Genomic DNA, 19,361 nt, shown 5'->3' with positions numbered 1-19,361 from the left:
CAGCCATCACGGACGAGACTCTGCGTTTCGTGGCTCGCAGTCGCCGCCTGGTGGTGGTGCTGGGTCCCGGTTACGCTCGCCAGGGCTCCCAGGCGCTGCTGGAACTCAAGGCGGGCGTGGACGGTTTGGCGGGCGGGCACATGCGCCTCATTCTGGTCCAGTACGAGCACGTGCGACGGCGAGAGTGGGTGCGCGAGCTGAGGAGGGCCCGCGTGGCGCTGGACGTGCTGCGCTGGCGGGGAGAGCGCTCGCGGGAGCTCACGTCGCGCTTCTGGAAGGAGATGAGGGTGGCGCTGCCCGTCAGGAAGTCGCCGGACAACCGGGAGGCGGAGCTAAAGGGGACGAACAATCGGGAACGGTCTCCTTTGGACGTTTGAGTCTAGTTCCATCGACTGACTTCCGGAGGGAGAGCGAGCAGTACAACCTGGATTGGTCGCCAGGGACACGTCAGGAAAATGGACAGACAATGGACTGGTCGTGACATTTTTTTTACACCTTTATCTTTGAAATTTATAGTTTTTTAAATGTTATTCTTTAAAAAAAAAAAAAGGGTCTGACAAATAAAATGTGTGTCATTTCAAGATTCAATTTTTAAATACGCATTTCATGGTCACTTACTGTTGATGAGAGGTCACGTCATGTTTATATTAGGTCACTTCCTGTTTTGAGGCACTTTATAGTCAGTTCCTGTTGATGCTAGGTCACTTCCTGTAGATTTGGGGGCATTTCAGAGCCACTTCATGTTTATATCAGGTGACTTCCTGTTGATTTGGGGCACTTCAGGATCACTTCCTGTTGATGCTACTAAACTTCAGGTTGATATGGGGCATTTCAGGGCCACTTCCTGTTTATGTCAGGTCACTTCCTGTGTATTTGGGGCACTTTAGGGTCACTTCCTGTTGATGCTAGGTCACTTAAGGTTGATATTTGGTCTCTTCCTGTTCATATGGTGCATTTCAGGGCCACTTCCTGTTTATATCAGGTCACTTCCTGTTGATGCTATTTCTCTTCATGTTGATATGGGGCATTTCAGGGTCACTTCCTGTTGATTTGGGGGCATTTCAGAGCCACTTCATGTTTATATCAGGTGACTTCCTGTTGATTTGGGGGCATTTTGGGACCACTTCCTGTTTATATCGGGTCACTTCCTGTTGATTTGGGGCACTTCAGGATCACTTCCTGTTGATGCTAGTAAACTTCAGATTGATATGGGGCATTTCAGGGCCACTTCCTGTTTATGTCAGGTCACTTCCTGTTGATTTGGGGCACTTTAGGGTCACTTCCTGCTGATGCTAGGTCACTTCAGGTTGATATTTGGTCTCTTCCTGTTCATATGGTGCATTTCAGGGCCACTTCCTGTTTATATCAGGTCACTTCCTGTTGTTTGGGGGCACTTTAGGGTCAGTTCCTGTTGATGCTATTTCTCTTCATGTTGATATGGGGCATTTCAGGGTCACTTCCTGTTGATGTCACTTCCTGTTGATTTGGGGGCATTTTGGGGCCACTTCCTGTTTATATCGTCACTTCCTGTTGATTTGGGGGCATTTTGGGAGCACTTCCTGTTTATATTGGTCACTTCCTGTTGATTTGGGGCACTTCATGATCACTTCCTGTTGATGCTAGGTCACTTCAAGTTGATATGGGGCATTTCAGGGCAACTTCCTGTTCATATCAGGTCACTTCCTGTGTATTTGGGGCACTTTAGGGTCACTTCCTGTTGATGCTAGGTCACTTCCTGTTCATGTGGTGCGTTTCAGGGCCACTTCCTGTTTATATCAGGTCACTTCCTGTTGTTTTGGGGCACATTAGGGTCTGTTCCTGTTGATGGTATTTCTCTTCATGTTGATATGGGGAATTTCAGGGTCACTTCCGGTTGATATCAGGTCACTTCCTGTTTATTTGGGGCACTTCAGGATCACTTCCTGTTGATGCTAGGTCACTTCATGTTGATATGGGGCATTTCAGGGCCACTTCCGGTTTATATCCAGTCACTTCCTGTTGATTTGGGGCAATTTAGGGTAACGTCCTGTTGATGGCTGGTCACTTCTTGTTGGTATTTGGTCACTTCCTGTTCATATGATGCATTTCAGGGCGACTACCTGTTGACATCGGGTCACTTCCTGTTGATATCAGGTCACTTCCTGTTGTTTTGGGGCATTTTAGGGTCAGTTCCTGTTGATGCTAGTTCTCTTTATACTGATATGGGGCATTTCAGGGTCACTTCCTGTTGATATTGTGTCACTTCCTATTGATTTGGGGGCATTTTGGGGCAACTTCCTGTTTATTTCGGGTCACTTCCTGTTGATTTGGGGCACTTCAGGATCACTTCCTGTTGATGCTAGGTCACTTCAGGTTGTTTTGGGGCACTTCAAGGTCACTTTCTGTTGATGCTAGGTCACCTCAGGTTGATATGGGGCATATCAGGGTCACTTCCTGTTTATATTGGGTCAGTTCCTGTTGATTTGGGGCATTTCAGAGCCACTTCCTGTTGATTTAGGGGCATTTTGGGGTCACTTCCTTGTTGATTTGGGGGGCATTTCTTCGTCATGTGCAGGTCCCTTACTATTGATTTGGGCAATTTCCAGGTCACTTCCTGTTGACATGTGGCATTACAGGGCCACTTGACATCGGGTCACTTCCCGTTGATGTTTGGTGGTGGTGTGGGGGTCACTTCCTGTTAATCTGGGGCATTTCTGGCTCACTTTTGGTTGATAAACAGGTCACTTACTGTTGATGCTAAGCCACTTCATGCTGATATGGGGCATTTCAGGGCCATTTCCTGTTTAAATCAGATCAATTCCTGCTTATAACGGGTCACTTCCTGTTGTTTTGGGGTACTTCGGGATCGCTACCTGTTGACATCAGGTCACTTCCTATTGATTTGGGGCAGATTAGGGTCAATTCCTGTTGATGCTAGGTCACTTCATGTTGATTTTGGAGCATTTCAGGGCCACTTCCGGTTGATGCTAGGTCACTTCATGTTGATATGGGGCATTTCAGGGCCACTTCCTGTTCATATCAGGTCACTTCCTGTTGTTTTGGCGCACTTCAGGGACACCTACTGTTCATGCTAGGTCACTTCAAGTTGATATGGGGCATTTCAGGGCCCCTTCCTTTTTATATCAGGTCACTTCCTGCTGATTTGGGGGTGTTTTGTGGGTCACTTCCTGTTAATCTGGGGCATTTCTGGGTCACTTCCGGTTGATAAACAGGTCACTTCCTGTTGTCCAATTTGTAAAATGAACCAACTGGCCAGCTGGCAGGCAAAACATACAAGACGTCCACGAGCAAAAGAATGACTTCTTAAAAAACAACAACAGAAAAACATTTATTTTACGTTAGGACATTCTCGAATGTCGACAGCTGCACTTTGTTGATATTCCAAGAAACTCATACAAACGACACGAAAGGATGGCACGTGGAAGACTTTTCAAAATAAAAGCAACAGCTCACAATCCAAAAAAGGGGAAATCTCATTTCCCGGGCCAGAAGGGACAACGACAACAAACAAACAAAAAAAAAACAATCACGAGAAAAGTCCCCAAAAGGGAAGATATGTGTTTTTTTGTTTTTCTTAACACTGTACAGTACATCTTAAAAACATGAAATATACACGTTCCACCCGGACGTCGACTGGCGTACGTCGCGCTCGGTTATATGGCACGGACTTTCTTCCTTCTTTCCTTCCTCCTTACTCGTCGTCCTCCTCTTCGTCTTCATCCTCCTCGCCTTCTTCCTCCTCTTCGTCGTCCTCTTCGTCTTCGTCAGCAGCCGCCGCCGCCGCCGCCGAGCCGGAATCCACTTTGCCCTTGGTGCGGTAGGCCACGATGTCCTGCCGCGGATCAGCCCATGTTAAAAGTCTGCACACCCCGGATTCATCGACGATCAAAGGAATCAATGAGTATTTTGAGAGTCGATGAATGGTTTGGTCTAAAAATGCTCCAAATACTTTTGGAGCGTATATTCGATTTTTAACTGATGATGACAATTATCATGTAAAAACGTGAAAAGTATCACATTTTTACATGATAATTATCATATCACGTTTTTATATGACAATTATCATGTAAAAGGTCATAAATATGGAAAACTAGCACATTTTCGCATGATTATTATTATGACCTTTTAAATTATAATTATGTAAAACACATTTTCGCTGGATAATCACAATTTTACCTGATAATTACCAGATTTTTAAATGAGTTTTCACGCTTTTACATAATTACATTTTTACATGATAATTACGTAAAATGTAAAAGCTCACGTTTTAACATGATAATTATCAAGGTTTTACATGAATTTTTTTTTTTTTACATACTTTGTATGTTTTTACATGATAATTGGCACATTTTTACATGATAATTATCAGTGCATGTGTTTATATGAAAATTATTACCTTTTACATGATAATTCTGTAAAACTCACATTTTTGCATGATAATCATTTTTACTTGACAATTATCATGGTTTTACCTGATAATTACCACATTTTTACATTTTCCACATTTTTACATGATAATTATCATGTTGTAAAATGTATAATTATAAAAACGTGACATTATAATCAAGTAAAAATGTTTCACATTTATGCATGATAACTGGTTTTGGTAGTTTTTAATAACTTACATTTTCGCATGATCATCACGGTTTCTCATGACAATTATCACGGTTTTACCTGATTACAAAATTTTTTATGTTTTCAAGGTTTTATTATGTCATGCTTATTACCATGTCCTGTTTTTATATTATAATTATGATGTTTTTGACAACATAATTATCATGTAAAAATACCACATTTTGCCAGGTTTTCACATGATAATAATCATATCCTGTTTTTATATGATTGACATTTTTGCATGATAATCACATTTTAACATATGTTTTAAGTTTTAAGGTTTAAATTTTCACGTGATAATCAACACATTTCCGCTTGATCATAATCACATTTTCACATGATAGTCTTCACGTTTTTACATGACAATTATCATGGTTTTCCCTGATAATTACCATATCTTTACGTTTTCACATTTTTACATGATCATTGTTTTTACATGATGATTATTGTGTAAAAATGTAACATGTCTTCATGTTTTTAGATGATAATCATTTTGTCATTTTTTTATATGATAATTATGACGTTCTTTACAACATAATTATGTAAAAATTTGGTATCTATCACGTTTTTACATGACAATTATCAGTTTTACCTGATAACTACCGCATTTTTACATGTTTTCACATTTTTACATGATTAGAATGTCATGTTTCAATATGATAATTATGACATTTTTACAATATGACACTTATGTAAAAATGACATTTATCACGTTTTCGCATGATACTTGCATTTTTCACATGAGTTTTTAAATTATCATTAGTTACCTTGTCGTACTTCTCCTTGAGCTTGGCGGCCTTCTTCTCGTAGGGCTGCTTGTCCTCCGTGGACGAGCCGTTCCACATCTCTCCTAGCTTCTTAGCCGTGTCGCCGATGGACAGTCCCGGGTTCTCGCCCTTCACCTTGGGGCGGAAGTCGGCGCAGAACAGGAAGAAGGCCGACCTGCAACGCGCCCAAATTACTCGATTTTTCTGGCGGTAAGACACTACTTTAGAACAATGTAGCTAACTAGTAATGCGCTAACTAGTGTTGTGCTTCAAATTTCGTTTCACGTCATGGTGGTGTAATCCATTTTAGCTGTGTTTGGACTGTTCCAGGTTCCCAACGTAGCTGTGAGCGCTAGCTTTGTAGCTTAGATAGCATTGCTACGTTTGTAACAACGCTGCTATTCTAGCACACTGCTGGTTGAGTTGGTTAGCTAAAATGGGGTGATCGATTTCCAAAACAGACATCCACATTGCGCTATTATCAAGCTGCTATGCTAGGGCTAGCGGTGATCTTCGAGAAAGCTTTAGAAGATAGATGGATATACATTAGCCACAATTTGCTATGACAAAGCTTGTTTGTGACGCACCATTTCATGGCTAACGACGCCTCAGTCTGATGCTAATGAAGAACAAGTTAAGGCTAGCCATGAGTTCCTTGAGTTCCAAAAATACAGATAGGTCTATGCTAAACTGCTATGTTAGCATGTTGCTAGCCAAGTTGTTTCTTGATCTTATGGCTACAAGTTGCAGCTATGCGTGAGTGCTTTGAAAGATATGTAAAGCTTCTATGTTAGCACGCTGCTATCCAAGTTGGTTCTGGATCTTATGGCCAAAGATGACTGTGTGCGATTAATAAAGAACAACTTAAGTCTAGCCAAGATTGCCTTGACATTTAAAAAAAAAAAAAAAAAATACAGATATGCGAAGCTGCTAGCCAAGTTGGTTCTGAATCAAGGCCAAAGAAGTTTGCTTCTAACGCTTGGTGCAATTACCCAAGAACAAGTTAAGGCTAGAAATGTGTGCTTTGACAGATATGAAAAATACAGATATGTGAAGCTGCTATGTTAGCATGCTGCTAGCCAAGTTGGTTCTGGATCTTACAATCAAAGAGGGTTAAGTCTGATGCTTGCGATTACCAAAGAACAAGTTAGAGTTTGGAAATACAGATATGCTAAGGTGCTATTTATGCACTCTGTTCTAAGTTAGCAAGCTGCTATCCAAGTTGGTTCTGGATCTAGCGGGCAGAGAAGGTTGTGTCCGATGCCTGGTGTGATTACCGAAGAACAGGTTACGGCTAGCCATGAATATGCAAAGCTGCTATTTTAACACGCTGCTAGCCAAGCTGGTTCTGGATCTTACGACCAAAGAGGGTTGCGTCTGATGCTTGCAATTACCAAAGAACAAGTTAAGGCTAGTCATCAGTTCATTGACAGAGTTCGGAAATGCACATATGCCAAGCTGCTTTGTTAGCACCCTGCTAGCCAAGTTGGTCCTGGTTCTTATGGCCTAAGAAGGTTGCGTCTGATGCTTGGTGCGAATACCGATGAACAAGTTAGGCTAGCCATGAGTGCTTTGACATCTTCTTAAAAAATACAGATAGGCCTATGCTAAACTGCTATGTTAGCATGTTGCTAGCCAAGTTGTTTCTTGATCTTATGGCTACAAGTTGCAGCTATGCGTGAGTGCTTTGAAAGATATGTAAAGCTTCTATGTTAGCACGCTGCTATCCAAGTTGGTTCTGGATCTTATGGCCAAAGACGACTGTGTGCAATTAATAAAGAACAACTTAAGTCTAGCTAAGATTGCCTTGACATTTAAAAAAAAAAAAAAAATACAGATATGCGAAGCTGCTAGCCAAGTTGGTTCTGAATCAAGGCCAAAGAAGTTTGCTTCTAACGCTTGGTGCAATTACCCAAGAACAAGTTAAGGCTAGAAATGTGTGCTTTGACAGATATGAAAAATACAGATATGTGAAGTTGCTATGTTAGCATGCTGCTAGCCAAGTTGGTTCTGGATCTTACAATCAAAGAGGGTTAAGTCTGATGCTTGCAATTACCAAAGAACAAGTTAGAGTTTGGAAATACAGATATGCTAAGGTGCTATTTATGCACTCTGTTCTAAGTTAGCAAGCTGCTATCCAAGTTGGTTCTGGATCTAGCGGGCAGAGAAGGTTGTGTCCGATGCCTGGTGTGATTACCGAAGAACAGGTTACGGCTAGCCATGAATATGCAAAGCTGCTATTTTAGCACGCTGCTAGCCAAGCTGGTTCTGGATCTTACGACCAAAGAGGGTTGCGTCTGATGCTTGCAATTACCAAAGAACAAGTTAAGGCTAGTCATCAGTTCATTGACAGAGTTCGGAAATGCACATATGCCAAGCTGCTTTGTTAGCACCCTGCTAGCCAAGTTGGTCCTGGTTCTTATGGCCTAAGAAGGTTGCGTCTGATGCTTGGTGCGAATACCGATGAACAAGTTAGGCTAGCCATGAGTGCTTTGACATCTTCTTAAAAAATACAGATAGGCCTATGCTAAACTGCTATGTTAGCATGTTGCTAGCCAAATTGGTTCTGGATCTTATAGCCATAGAAGGTTGCATATGATGCTTGATGTGATTAGTAAAGAACTATTTAAGGCTATCCATGAGTGCTTTGACATATTTGAAAAAAAAAAAAAATTGAGTTATGCGAAACTGCAATGTGACCTAGATTGTAACAACTTCTATTGTTTTTTACCTTGAGTTTCATAGTTAGGAGGGAATCTCACGAGATAACTTGTTTTGATTGTTTCTTACACGCCTGGGTTCCATAGTTAGGAGGGAATCTCACGAGATAACTTGTTTTGCACTCATAATATTTACCGTGGGAACACAACATCTGCTACCGGACGGCGCAACCTGGGAACCACGCAAAGAAAAGCCCCTTTTTCGAGGGGTTGACCCAAAAGTAGCTTTGTCATTGGACGGGGCCGCGCCGCCTGGGAGCGGAGGTTGGCCATCTCCGCCCCCGTGTGGCGCGTTCCTACAAAAACCGGGCATTTCCGGGAAACCAGTGAAGTCCGCCAGCGGGTCACGTACGGATCGCCTGGCTTTGTTCCTTCGCCACCTTACCGGAGCGTTGGCTCCCGCTCATTTGTCACGGTAAGCGATTTTCATTGCTAGGGGACACCTGGTTGTGCTGTAAAGTAGCGCGGGGATTCTGGGATTGACAAACTCAAATCTAGCGTCATCGTTACCCTTGTTATGAATGTTTTTTATGCTTGTTGCTTGCTCTTGTGGGATTGTAATCAATAAATCTCATTTATTCTGCATTTTGTAATCAATAAACATTGTCTATTGCGCAAAAGTGTGCGTGTTATTGATTCATCGTGAACCTGGAAATTTCGGAAAACACAATGTTAGCACCCTGCTAGCCAAGTTGGTTCTTACAACCAAATATGGTTGCATCTGATGTTTGCAATTACCAAAGAACAAGTTAAGGCTAGTCATGAGTGCTTTGACAGAGTTCGGAAATACAGATATGCTAAGCTGCTATGTTAGCACTCTGCTGGGCCTAGTGGGTTCTGGATCCCATAGCCAAAGAAGGTTGTGTCTGATGATTGGTGCGATTACTAAAGAACAACTTGGCTAGCTTTGAATATGCACAGCTGCTATGTTAGCAAGCTACCAGCCAAGCTGGTTTTGGCTCTAATGGCCAAACAAGGTTGCGTCTGACGCTTGGTGTGATTACCCAAGAACAAAATATCGGAAAAGTGTCCTCACGGTGGTCTCTTGGGGGCATTGGGGTCCTTGAAGCGCTTCATTTTCTGCCCTTTTGGGGGGATGTAGTTCTTCATCTCCGCTTCGTAGCGCACCTTGTCCTGCTTGGCCATGTCTTCGAATTTGCCCTTCTCCTTAGGGGACATCGTCTACATCAAAAGTACACGATATTTGTTCTCCAACATTTAGGTTGGACGTCAAAGGAAGTCGTTAAAGCCTTACCTTCCATCGCTCTGAGCATTTCTTGGAGAATTCCGCAAAGTTGACGCTGGCGTCGGGATGCTTCTTCTTGTGCTCCTCTCGGCACGTTTGGACAAAGTACGCGTACGAGGACATTTTACCTCGGGGCTTCTTTGGATCCTTCCCCATTTTGTATTATGCTAAGCACACAAGAAGAAAAATGAGGTAAAAAAAATGGTTACTTCAATTTGATATGGCATTTATTGTTGGTTTCAATGCATTTTTGTGTCCCTTTTAATTTGACTGTACGTACAGGTCACTTTCCGTTGATTTTAGAGGATTTCCAGATACTTCTTGTTCACTTTGAGTCATGCCTTTAAATTTTGGGGCATTTTCAGGTTACTTTCTGTTGATTTGGGGTAACTCCCTATTGGTTTTGGGGCATTTTTTAGGTCGCTTCCTGTTGATTTGGGGTCACTTTTGAGACATATTCTGGTGACCCTAATCCTTATACATGGTTTACTTATAGTTTGTGCATTTTTAAGTGTGAATTTTTTGGGGAGGGTGCAGTGGGGGCCCCAGGGATTTCTTGCTCTCAGCTTCAAGATACCCTAGCAACGCCTCTGGAACACAGTCACTTTGTGCACTAATGATATAAATAAACAGATTTTAAGACAGAGAGAGGGTGGGAAAATCCAATTACAAAGTTTTTAGCGAGTGTGTATATTAAATTTGCTGGTTTTGGTACCTCCAACAAGGTTAGAATGACTACTAGACACCGGCAATATGCAAATGAGCCCCACGTCTGACCGGGGGCTGTCTTTGTCTATTGTTTAATGAAGCCGAAGGGAGAAGAAAGGAAAAGACGTGTCTGGGTGAATGACTAATGAGCTTTTCTACGTTCAAACCCTCTAAGCTGCATTATTAAATCATAACCGTTCGCTCTCTAGGAAACACGCTGTTATTACTGTCAGGCTAAAGTTGTCAACGACTACATTAACACGAGCTTGTTAGCCGAGCTAACCGCGGTGATTTAAAATGGCCGAGCAGGGCAGCAACACCTAAGTGGTCCCCGGAGGAGGTTGTTCTCACAAGTCTCAATATACAAATTACACGGGAGAGTGCAGTTTTATATTTTATTCATATAGTGAGTGCTGGGACGGTAACAGCAAGTTGCCGGCCGGCTTTGACAGTACAGTATATTAGCATTAGCTCCGCCCTTTAGCATTAGTGTTCGCTTTGTGTCCTCGGAAGCGTTGAATCCTACTGAAGTTCTAGGCGGGACACGCCCCGCTGCAATGATTGGCTCTTCAAAAGAAAAGACGTGACCGGGAAGAGGCAACCAATCATATAACAGCGGCGCGTATGCAGCAGCCAATCATAACAAAGTAAGGCGTGCCCTGCCTAGAAGTACTGTAGCTTTCTTGACAAGGAGGCGTCCCTCGGGCTTGTTAGCACGCCGAGCTAACCATTAAAATGGCTGAGCGTTGGCCGACGGCTAACAGTAGGCCTCCGGCCTTCCTCACTTGTCACACACCGGTTCCGCACTCGCAAAACGTGTACAAGCAGAGATAAAGTCATGGCGATAGGGTTCTCTTCATAAACGTGCCGCGTTTTAAATTCTACGGGGTTTAGCAGTTCTTGCTAGGCTAACTTAGCAAGCTCGGAGGTTAGCCCTCCCTTGTCACAATTGCGGACCGATGCTGACCCACGACGTGTGTGTGTTGACATTGGGAGGAGTCATCCGTCACCCCGCGCTGCGTGGAGTACATGGCCTCCACTTGAATACAAAATCGCGGGGGATAAAAAGACAAGCCAAAGCTACTCGCAAAGCTAGAGTGGGAATATGCTAGCATCGTTCCCCGTCGCTGTCATTCAAGTAAGTTCACCTTTTACCCCCACGCATCGCATTGCATCGCGTAGACGCACACTTGCACCGACAACCGAACGGCGCTCCACTTGAAGCGAAGACATCCAACAAGTTGGCGACAAGCGAAAAACCGACTTACCGGCACTCGACGTGTGATGAGTCGTCTCAGACAATGGGACAAAAAGCACGACGTGAGTGCGCAGTGATGATGATGAGGATGCTCGCGTGTTTATCCTGATTGTCGGGAGCCCTGCAGCCGGCGGACATTGGCTGCCGCCGAGCCCCCCGCGAGTGTCTAATTGGGCAAGCGGCCACTTGCACCGGCGGGACGGTTGGTTGGTTGACTGGAGCGGGACACGGTGGCGCTAAACTTGAATGGCTAATTCAATGACACAATGCAGATGTGAGTAGAGGAGAAGAAATTTGGACTCAAGATGAGGGGCTTTTATTTCATAAATAAATATAATAATTAAAGAAGACGTTCAGAGTGGGGTAAGATGAGGCACTTTTTAACGGTAGCTTTGCATAATTCAAAAGCTAGCATAAAAGATATTCCTTTTAAAAAGAACAAATAAATGGTGTTTCTTCCCAGACAAAACCGTTTGACCCACCAACACCGTCATTACATGGTCACTTCCTGTAGATATTGGGTCACTTCCTGTTTATTTTGAAGCATTTCAGGGTCACTTCCTGTAGATATTGGGTCACTTCCTGTTGATTTTAGAGCATTTCAGGGTCACTTCCTGTTGATTTGTCGGCATTCCGGGGTCACTTCCTATCGATATTACATCGCTTCCTGTTGATTTTGGTGCATTCAGGGTAATTTCCTGTCGATATTAGGTCACTTCCTGTTGATTTGGAGGCATTTCGAGGTCACTTCGTAGTGATTTTGGTGCGATCCGGGATCACTTCCTGTCGATATCGAGTTACTTCCTGTTGATTTGGGGGCATTTAAGGGTCACTTTCTGTTCATATTGGCTCACTTCCTGTTGTTATGGGGGCAATTCAGGGTTACTTCCTGTAGATATTGGGTCACATTTTGTTATGGGAGGATTTTAGGATTACTTCCTGTAGATATTGGGTCACTTTCTGTTGATTTTGGGGCATTCAGGAACACTTCATGTTGATTTTGGAGAATTTCAGGTCACTTCCTGTTGAATTTGGGGCATTTTAGGGTCACTTCCTGTTGAATTTGGGGCATTTCAGGGTCACTTCTTATTGATTTTGTGGCATTTCAGGGTCACTTCATGTTGATTTTGAGGCATTCCAGGGTCACTTCCAGTAGATATTGGGTCACTTCCTGTTGATTTTGAGGCATTTTAGAACCATTTCCTGTAGATATTGGGTAACTTCCTGTTGATTTTGGTGCATTCAGGGTAATTTCCTGTAGATATTAGGTCACTTCCTGTTGATTTGGAGGCATTTCGAGGTCACTTCCTAGTGATTTTGGTGCAATCCGGGATCACTTCCTGTCTATATCGAGTTACTTCCTGTTGATTTGGGGGTATTTAAGGGTCACTTCCTGTTCAGATTGGGTCACTTTCTGTTCATATTGGCTCACTTCCTGTTGTTATGGGGGGAATTCAGGGTTACTTCCTGTAGATATTGGGTCACCTTTTTTGATGGGAGGATTTTAGGATTACTTCCTGTAGATATTGGGTCACTTCCTGTTGATTTTGGGGCATTCAGGAACACTTCATGTTGATTTTGGAGAATTTCAGGGCACTTCCTGTTGAATTTGGGGCATTTCAGGGTCACTTCCTATTGATTTTGGGGCATTTCAGGGTCACTTCATGTTGGTTTTGAGGCATTCCAGGGTCACTTCCGGTAGATATTGGGTCACTTCCTGTTGATTTTGAGGCGTTTTAGGACCATTTCCTGTAGATATTGGGTAACTTCCTGTTGATTTTGGGACACTTCGTGTTGATTTTGGTGCATTTCAGGGTCATTTCTGTCGATATTGGGTCACTTCCTGTTGATTTTTGAGAATTTCAGGTCACTTCCTGTTGAATTTGGGGTATTTCAGGGTCACTTCCTGTTGAATTTAACACATTAAGGGTCACTTCCTATTGATTTTGGGGCATTTCAACGTCACTTCCTGTAGATATTGGGTAACTTCCTATTGAGTTTGGGGCATTTTTGAAGGTCACTTCCTGTTGATTTTGGAGCATTCCAAGATCCCTTCCTGTCGATTTTGGTGCATTTGGGGGTCACTTCCTGTCGATATTGGGTAACTTCCTGTTGATTTTGGGGCATTTCAGGCTCATTTCCTGTTGATATTGGGTAACTTCCTGTTGATTTCGAGGAAATTTTGAGGGTCACTTCCTGTTGATTTGTACGCATTCCAGGGCCACATCCTGTAGATAATGGGTCACTTCTTGATGATTTTGAGGCATTTCAGTGTCACTTCCTGTAGCGATTGTTTCGCTTCCTGTTGATTATGGGACATTTCTGGGTCACTTCCTGTTAAGTTAGGGACATTCAAGGGTCACTTCCTGCCGACATTGGGTAACTTCCTGTTGATTTTGGGGCATTCTAGGGTCACTTCCTATAGATATTGGGCCACTTCCTGTTGATTTTGGGGCATTACAGGGTCGCTTCCTGTAGAGATTGCTTCATTTCCTGTTGATTTTGGGACATTTCAGTGTCACTTTTCCTGTTGATTTTGGGGCATTTCAGGGTCGCCTCCTATTCATATTGGGTCACTTCCTGTTGATTTTGGGGCATTTCAGGGTCGCCTCCTATTCATATTGGGTCACTTCCTGTTGATTTTATGGGCATTTCTGAGTCGCTTCTTGTTATTGAATCATTTCCTGTTAACTTTGGGACATTCAAGGGTTACTTCCTGTAGATATTGGGTAACTTGCTGTTGATGTCGAAGCATTTCAGGGTCACTTCCTGGTGACTTTGGTGCATTTCAGGCTCATTTCCTGTTGATATTGGTCAACTTCCTGTTGATTTTGAGGAGTTTTTAAGGGTCACTTTTGTACGCATTCCAGGGTCACTTCCTGTAGTTATTGAGTCACTTCCTGATGATTGGGGCATTTCAGTGTCACTGTGATTGTTTTGCTTCCTGTTGATTTTGGGGCATTTCAGGGTCGCTTCCTCTTCATATTGGGTCACTTCCTGTTGATTTTGGGGCATTTCTGGGTCGCTTCTTGTTATTGAATCACTTCCTGTTGACTTTGGGACATTCAAGGGTTACTTCCTGTAGATATTGGCTCACTTCCTGTTGATTTTGGGGCATTTCAGGGTCACTTCCTGTTTACTTTGGGGCATGCTAGGGTCACTTCCTGTAGATATTGGCTCACTTCCTGTTGATTTTGGGACTTTTCTGGGTCACTTCATGTTGATTATGTGGCATTTCAGGGTGGCTTCCTGTTCATGTTGGGCCACTTCCTGTTGATTTTGGGGCATTTCTGGGTCGCTTCATATTCAGATTGGGTCACTGCCTGTTGTCTTTGTGGTATTCCTGGGTCACTTCTTGTTATTGAATCACTTCCTGTTGACTTTGGGACATTCAAGGGTTACTTCCTGTGGATATTTGGTCACTTCCTGTTGATTTTGAGGTATTTCATGCTCACTTCCTGTTGATTTAAGGACATTTCAGGGTCACTCCTTGTTGACATTGGGGCATTCCGGGGGTCACTTCCTGTTGATTTTGATGCATTTCAGGGTTACTTACTTTAGATATCGGGTTACTTCCTGTTGATCAGGGGGCATTTAATACCTATTTACATCCAAAACAAAGAACAAAAGTGTAACGATTATCGAACCCTCATGAACGCAGATGATTTTGTTGTTGTTGTTGCAATAAATAAAAATGCCCTTTTTTCTCCCCTCCCGTTGTTTTGTTTTTCCTCTTTACTTTCCAAGCAGTATGTGAGAAGTTTGGCACAGCACCCGAGAAGAAGGACGGCTAACGATGCAATTCGCGGCAAGCGTCGTGTCACCTTAATAACCGGGTACACGACATAAAACGCCGTGACGATGCCGTAAAATTAGCGAGCAATCACATTGACGCGGATGTTGTTTTACGTGTGTTTTTACAAGCTCCGACCGCCAGACGACGAGCCAATAAAACGTAACGCGGAGAATCCTCGCCGCAATCGTGATTGATTTGTTTACTCGGCGTTAGGCCCGGGTGATAAATTGATTTTATGAATTAATTTGAGGAGGTTTTTTTTTTTTATTGATTGTGGATGGTTTAAAACTAGTTAACATTTACGCTTTGATGAACTCATTTCAAGTCACAGCAGGGTGATTGGACGTCACATTATTGGACGTCGATCAACGTCTTTGGCATTATAATGCAAAAAAACATTACTTGTCAAACTAGTATGTATTTTATATGGAAAAGTATAACAAAAATGTGAAAATTCTTCATAAGAAATATTTTTAAAAAGGGAAACAAAAATTTTGAATATTAAAAGTAAAATAAATTAGGATTAAAAATTTCAAACATTTTCCAAAATGTAAAAATTACATAAAATGCAAGAATTTATCAATTAATACTTATTTAAATTGATCATTTATATTCAAGAACTTTAAAAAAATTGTAATTTTTTTAAATGAAAAATATAAATTGTTTTGAAAATATATAAATATATATTTTTTTACTTTGAGATTCTTTCATTTTCAGCAATATTTTTTTCAATTGTAATTTTCCATATTAAGTATTTGTTTTTTTTAAATCTATTTTTTAAATAAAAATATTATTTGTCATATTTATAAAAAAAATTTTGTGATTTTTTTTTTTTTTAATTTGAGATTTTTTCAATTTCATCTGTTTTTTGTTTTCAATTCAAATTTTCCATATTTAGTATTTTTTATATGAATTCTATTTTTACGTACTTATGTATTCTTCCAGTGCTATATTGTTTTTTTTTTTTTTTTTATCAAAATGAGAAATAATAGTTTTTAATTTAATTAAAAAAATGTTTTTTTTTAAATTTCTAAAATAAATATAAATGAATTAGTGCTGCAACGATTAATGGATTAACTCGAGTATTCGATTAGAAAAAAATATTCGAATAAAATTTTTTTGCCTCGAGTATTCGTTTAATTAAAGTGGCGTTGTAATGGTTTATTTTGAAAGTGTTTGCATTTAGTTTTATTGATTAGGGTGGATACGCTGCCCTCTGGTCTGCTTCTCTTCACATGGCTGAATCCAACTGCCCCCTGTTAAGACCAACGTAAGTTTTTGTTTGAGCTAATGATTTTTAATGCATTCATAATTTAGTTCATAGGTATATTTTGCCGATTTTTGTGGGAATATGTGTCTGAACCCTTTGTTTAGAGCAATGTAAAAAAAACTTTAGCATTTTGTAGCATTTAAGCTAGCAGACTTTTTCTATGTAAGTTAGCCAATTGTTCTTTCGTTTTACATAGATCCTCATTTTTTAAAATATATACCGTTTGAGGCTCAGCTCAGGTATTTTAATATTTCATGTTCCTTATCCGATTACTCGATTATTCGAACTAACTAGTCCATCGATTAATCGACTACTAAAATATTCGATAGCTGCAGCCCTAAAATGATTGATAAAATGGAATTTGATAAATTCCTACTTTTAATTTACTTTTTATTTCTATATTTTTAAAAAAAATCTTATATTTTTAATCATATAATAATTATTTTTTATTTATTTTAATTTGTTTAATATCAACTTAATTCCTGAATTTGCACTAAACATATCTATATAATTTTCCATATTTAGTAATTTTATATGAATACTATTTTTATGTATTTATGTATTCCTACAGTGCCTTATGTTAAATGCAAATTCGGGCATGAAGTTGAGTTTCAATAAATAAATAAATATATTAAATAAGAAAAAAATACATCGGAAATCCTGAATAAAAAAAAAAATAAAAAAAGACTAAAAAAAAAGATATTTTTTAAATATAAAAATTAAATTAAAAAAAATAGGAATATATCAATTCCCCCTTTTTAAATGATTCATTTATATTTATTTTAGAAATAAAAAATCAGTTATTAAAATTTAAAATAAAAAAAATAAAAATAAAAACGAAATTATTTTATACATGATTATTTTTGAAATTTCACCCTTATTAGTCATTTCAAAAAATTGATTTTTTTACAGCTAAAAATGAAAAATTTCGAAGACTTTTTTTTTTTTTAATTCTAATTTTCACTGTCTCGCTCTGTGTGTGTGTGTATATAGATGTATATGTAATAAAAATAGAAATTTTGATAATTTTCGATTTTTTTATTTTGATTATATATGTTATATATCAGTATATGTAAATAATATTATTATATTTCAAAATTTAGCATTTTTATATAAATCTCTGTCTTTTGTTCTGTTATTTCCTTCAAAAAGTAGTCATAAAGCAGACATCAAAATTTTGAGTGAAAATGCGTGTAATTTTCTGATGCAGTACTTTTGATATCAAGGACCAAATCAACTTTCAGCTATTGACGTCTAACTGTGTCAAATGTTTCAACTCAATTCAATTTATTTAGAGAACCGAGCGCCTCGTAAAAAACAAAATAAGATCAATACGAGGTCATTCTAGCTTTCCTTTTATTCTGCCGCCTTCCACTTTCCTGTCAAGGTGAAGTGCCTCTGACGCCCATCGATCCGAGCCCACTCGAGAGAAGCCGGCGTGAAAATGAATCGCCTCCAAAACACTGACGGACGCCGTTTCTTTCATTACCGCTGATGGCGACACGACTGGCCCATTTGGACCGAAACAAAATGGCGCTGGATAAAAACGCGTGGGAGGTAGAAGGATAATCTTCCGATACGGTTTGATGAGAATGACTCAACCGGAGGAAGGTCAACAGAGTGTAGGATGAAGTCATTTAGCCTTCCAATGTGCTGCTCTCAAGATTTCATAAATGTGGTTATTTACTATATAAAATTAAAAATATGTATTTAACGAGTGAAGAAATACAGTGCCTTGCAAAAGTATTCGGCCCCCTTGAACCTTGCAACCTTTCGTCACATTTCAGGCTTCAAACATAAAGATATAAAATTTTAATTTTTTGTCAAGAATCAACAACAAGTGGGACACAATCGTGAAGTGGAACAAAATTTATTGGATAATTTCAACTTTTTTAACAAATAAAAAACTGAAAAGTGGGGCGTGCAATATTATTCAGCCCCCTTGCGTTAATACTTTGTAGCGCCACCTTTTTCTCCAATTACAGCTGCAAGTCGCTTGGGGTATGTTTCTATCAGTTTTGCATATCGAGAGACTGACATTCTTGTCCATTCTTCCTTGCAAAACAGCTCGAGCTCAGTGAGGTTGGATGGAGAGTGATTGTGAACAGCAGTCTTCAACTCTTTCCACAGATTCTCGATTGGATTCAGGTCTGGACTTTGACTTGGCCATTCTAACACCTGGATACGTTTATTTTTGAACCATTCCATTGTAGATTTGGCTTTATGTTTTGGATCATTGTCCTGTTGGAAGATAAATCTCCGTCCCAGTCTCAGGTCTTGTGCAGATACCAACAGGTTTTCTTCCAGAATGTTCCTGTATTTGGCTGCATCCATCTTCCCGTCAATTTTAACCATCTTCCCTGTCCCTGCTGAAGAAAAGCAGGCCCAAACCATGATGCTGCCACCACCATGTTTGACAGTGGGGATGGTGTGTTCAGGGTGATGAGCTGTGTTGCTTTTACGCCAAACATATCGTTTTGCATTGTGGCCAAAAAGTTCCATTTTGGTTTCATCTGACCAGAACACCTTCTTCCACATGTTTGGTGTGTCTCCCAGGTGGCTTGTAGCAAACTTTAAACGAGACTTTTTATGGATATCTTTGAGAAATGGCTTTCTTCTTGCCACTCTTCCATAAAGGCCAGATTTGTGCAGTGTACGGCTGATTGTTGTCCTATGGACAGACTCTCCCACCTCAGCTGTAGATCTCTGCAGTTCATCCAGAGTGATCATGGGCCTCTTGGCTGCATCTCTGATCAGTTTTCTCCTTGTTTGAGAAGAAAGTTTGGAAGGACGGCCGGGTCTTGGTAGATTTGCAGTGGTCTGATGCTCCTTCCATTTCAATATGATGGCTTGCACAGTGCTCCTTGAGATGTTTAAAGCTTGGGAAGTCTTTTTGTATCCAAATCCGGCTTTAAATTTCTCCACAACAGTATCTCGGACCTGCCTGGTGTGTTCCTTGGTTTTCATAATGCTCTCTGCACT

General features: G+C 40.7%; 3 protein-coding genes across 9 annotated transcripts in view; 2 read left to right on the top strand and 1 right to left on the bottom strand.

The window, feature by feature from the left end:
- The window catches only part of LOC130917259 (interleukin-1 receptor accessory protein-like), a 22,629-nt gene extending 18,652 nt beyond the window's left edge, over nucleotides 1-3,977 (top strand). The window contains exon 11 of one of the 4 annotated variants that reach the window (XM_057838482.1): nucleotides 4-3,977. In XM_057838482.1, the coding sequence (XP_057694465.1) occupies nucleotides 4-377 (374 nt within the window). In that variant the 3' untranslated portion in view covers nucleotides 378-3,977. The remainder of the gene's footprint in view (nucleotides 1-3) is intronic. The other 3 variants (XM_057838481.1, XM_057838480.1, XM_057838479.1) reach the window with 3 other exon arrangements.
- Nucleotides 3,313-19,361, bottom strand: LOC130917261 (high mobility group protein B1-like). Of its 2 annotated transcripts, none has more exons than XM_057838486.1 (5): nucleotides 18,932-19,361; nucleotides 9,357-9,511; nucleotides 9,138-9,283; nucleotides 5,382-5,556; nucleotides 3,313-3,832 (listed from the first exon to the last, which is right to left on the bottom strand). In XM_057838486.1, the coding sequence occupies exons 1-5, from the start codon at nucleotides 19,344-19,346 to the stop codon at nucleotides 3,692-3,694; spliced, it is 1,032 nt and encodes a 343-aa protein (XP_057694469.1). In that variant the 5' UTR covers nucleotides 19,347-19,361; the 3' UTR covers nucleotides 3,313-3,691. The 2 variants fall into 2 exon arrangements, with proteins under 2 accessions (XP_057694469.1, XP_057694471.1); XM_057838488.1 differs by lacking the exon at nucleotides 18,932-19,361 and adding an exon at nucleotides 11,324-11,569 and having other exon boundaries at nucleotides 9,357-9,514.
- Nucleotides 5,495-19,361, top strand: part of LOC130917260 (beta-1,3-glucosyltransferase-like) — a 133,759-nt gene continuing 119,892 nt past the window's right edge. The window contains exon 1 of one of the 3 annotated variants that reach the window (XM_057838483.1): nucleotides 5,495-5,591. The gene's annotated coding sequence lies outside the window, so the exon portion shown is untranslated. Of the gene's footprint in view, nucleotides 5,592-10,145; nucleotides 10,190-11,038; nucleotides 11,194-19,361 lie in introns of those variants that run through there. The other 2 variants (XM_057838484.1, XM_057838485.1) reach the window with 2 other exon arrangements.

The sequence above is a fragment of the Corythoichthys intestinalis genome, chromosome 6 (assembly GCF_030265065.1).
Source record: "Corythoichthys intestinalis isolate RoL2023-P3 chromosome 6, ASM3026506v1, whole genome shotgun sequence".
In the NCBI taxonomy this organism is placed as follows: Eukaryota; Metazoa; Chordata; class Actinopteri; order Syngnathiformes; family Syngnathidae; genus Corythoichthys; species Corythoichthys intestinalis.
Note: the sequence above shows the minus strand (reverse complement) of the source record. Positions and strands in the feature narration are given on the sequence as shown.